Source organism: Colobus angolensis, unplaced genomic scaffold, assembly GCF_000951035.1.
Source record: "Colobus angolensis palliatus isolate OR3802 unplaced genomic scaffold, Cang.pa_1.0 Scaffold1, whole genome shotgun sequence".
NCBI lineage: Eukaryota > Metazoa > Chordata > Mammalia > Primates > Cercopithecidae > Colobus > Colobus angolensis.
The window spans coordinates 12,611,837-12,613,977 of NW_012110918.1; the positions used below are offsets into that span (position 1 = coordinate 12,611,837).

Below are 2,141 nucleotides of genomic sequence, written 5' to 3' on the forward strand. Positions count from 1 at the left end.
GAGACAGAGTCTTGCTCTGTCGCCCAGGCAGGAGTGCAGTGGCACGATCTCGGCTCACTGCAAGCTCCGCCTTCCGGGTTCACGCCATTCTCCTGCCTCAGTCTCCCGAGTAGCTGGGATTACAGGCGCCCGCCACCACGCCTTTTAATTTTTTGTATTTTTTAGTAGAGACGGGATTTCACAGTGTTAGCCAGGATGGTTTCCATCTCCTGACCTCGTGATCCGCCTGCCTCGGCCTCCCAAAGTGCTGAGATTACAGGCATGAGCTACCACGCCCTGCCACAGTGTGGTATTTCAATACGTGTATGCGATGTATAATAAGCAAACCAGCTAATTAGCGTTTCCATCACCTCGAACTTATTTTGTTTTTTTTTGAGACAGGACCTCCCTGTATTGCCCAGGCTGGAGTGCAGTGGTGCGATCACAGCTCACTGCAGCCTCGACCTCCTGGGCTCAAGGGATCCTCTTGGTCAGTTCCCCAAATAGATGGAAGCACAGGCATGCACCACCATGCCCAGATAATTTTTGTATTTTTGGTAGAGATGGGGTTTCGCCAGGTTGCCCAGGCTCATATCAAACATGTATTATTTCTTTGCATTGAGATACTTTGTGTTTTAAACATCTTTACATAAAAGTGACAAGGATTCCTTTTCTTTTGAGGCAGGGTCTCGCTCTTTCGCCCAGGCTGGAAGGCAGTAATGCAATCACAGCTCACAGCCTCGAATTCCTGGCCTCAAGCAATCCTCCCACCTCCGCCTCCCAGAGTGCTGGGACTACAGGCGTAAGTCGCCATGGTGGGCTAAGGATCCTCTTTCTTAATGCCTTCAGTCCTTGTCAGGTTTCATAACCCTCATTACGCAATTCTGACTACAAGGAGATGTAGGAACTTCAGGTGGCGCCGCTAGAACACCCTTTGTTCTAAGAGCGCTGGACTCCTGATCCCTGGCAAGCTGTTTCACATTCTTCTGCGACTTTTGGTGTGTCCTTTGACTGCATCTGTGGAGACCAGATACTTACTTTTGTTTTCATCCCGTTAAGCCCCCAGCAAGGTTGGTGGGAAGTGCACAGATGGAAAAGAGCCAGGAAGGGAAAGGCTGGGGCTGCAGGCCTTTCTGAGGCTGCCGGCCCCTTCCCTCCTCCCAAACCCAGACTTCCCACGGCTTGGTCCGCTTTTCTTAGGCTAAGCGAAATCGTTTTGCGGCTTCTTCAGTCACTGGAACCACCACCTGCTAGAGGCCGGCTCCCAGGTTCTCCTCGTGGGGCACCCAGGAGAGGAAAGTGCCCAGGGAGGAGGAGGGAGTGGAGCGCAGGAGGCGGCGCGGGGAGGAGAGCACGGATGGAGCCAGAAGTCGCCCCTTGTTCCCCCGGGCGCCCGCCTCTTCGCGGATCGCGCCCGCACTCGGCTTAACTAGATACCGAGAGCAGAGGCCGGGGAGAAGGGAGCGGGCGCAAGGTGGGCAGAGACTGCAGCGGGCGGGAAAGGCGACTGGCCGCGGCCCGGCCGAGGGTCCCCACGAAGTTGGAAACCGGAGACTTGGGTCCCTGCCCAGAAAGCAGTATCTGACGTTACCGAGGGAGAGTTCCCGACAAAAAAGAAAGTTTTTAATCTGCTTCGGGGACCCAGTAGATTTCTACAATAGAAAGTATACTCATCATGCGGGGCCGGACTTCAGCAACAAGGGTGCAGGGGCGAGGTCTTACTTGGACCCAGGCAAAGGCCGCGGGGTCCGGGCAGCACGAGGTTAAGGCTGGGAGGGGGTTCTGGCGACGGGTTCTAACCGCGGCCCGAGTTCTTGCTGAGAGCTGCCCCAGAGGGGTCGACGCGGAGATTGGGCTGAGGGCTGCGGGCCGCCGGGGAGCCCTGGGCTGGACGCCCTCCCCGCGCCCTGGTCGCCCCCACGCCCTCCCGCTCGGCGCGCGGCAGCCCCTACCTGGCTCTGGCCGCGGGCCCCGGGTACCGCTGCACCGCCGAGAAGTACAGAGCAAAGAGAAGCCCTGAGCAGGCAGCTGTGAGCAGGAGCAGCAGCCAGAAGAACGGCCCGCGCGGGAGCCCCATATAGCCCCGGCCCGCGAGCGCCCCGGCCGCCGACGTCCCGGGTAGAAGGGAGAGGCCCGGGTGGGCCGGGTGGCACTTGCGGAGG

At 58.3% G+C, this 2,141-nt stretch overlaps 1 protein-coding gene across 1 annotated transcript in view; it reads right to left on the reverse strand.

Moving 5' to 3' along the window:
• The window catches only part of ST6GALNAC2 (ST6 (alpha-N-acetyl-neuraminyl-2,3-beta-galactosyl-1,3)-N-acetylgalactosaminide alpha-2,6-sialyltransferase 2), a 21,410-nt gene extending 19,269 nt beyond the window's left edge, over positions 1 to 2,141 (reverse strand). Inside the window, exon 1 of the mRNA XM_011951116.1 lies at positions 1,932 to 2,141. Coding sequence (XP_011806506.1) covers positions 1,932 to 2,056 — 125 coding nt within the window. The 5' untranslated portion in view covers positions 2,057 to 2,141. The remainder of the gene's footprint in view (positions 1 to 1,931) is intronic.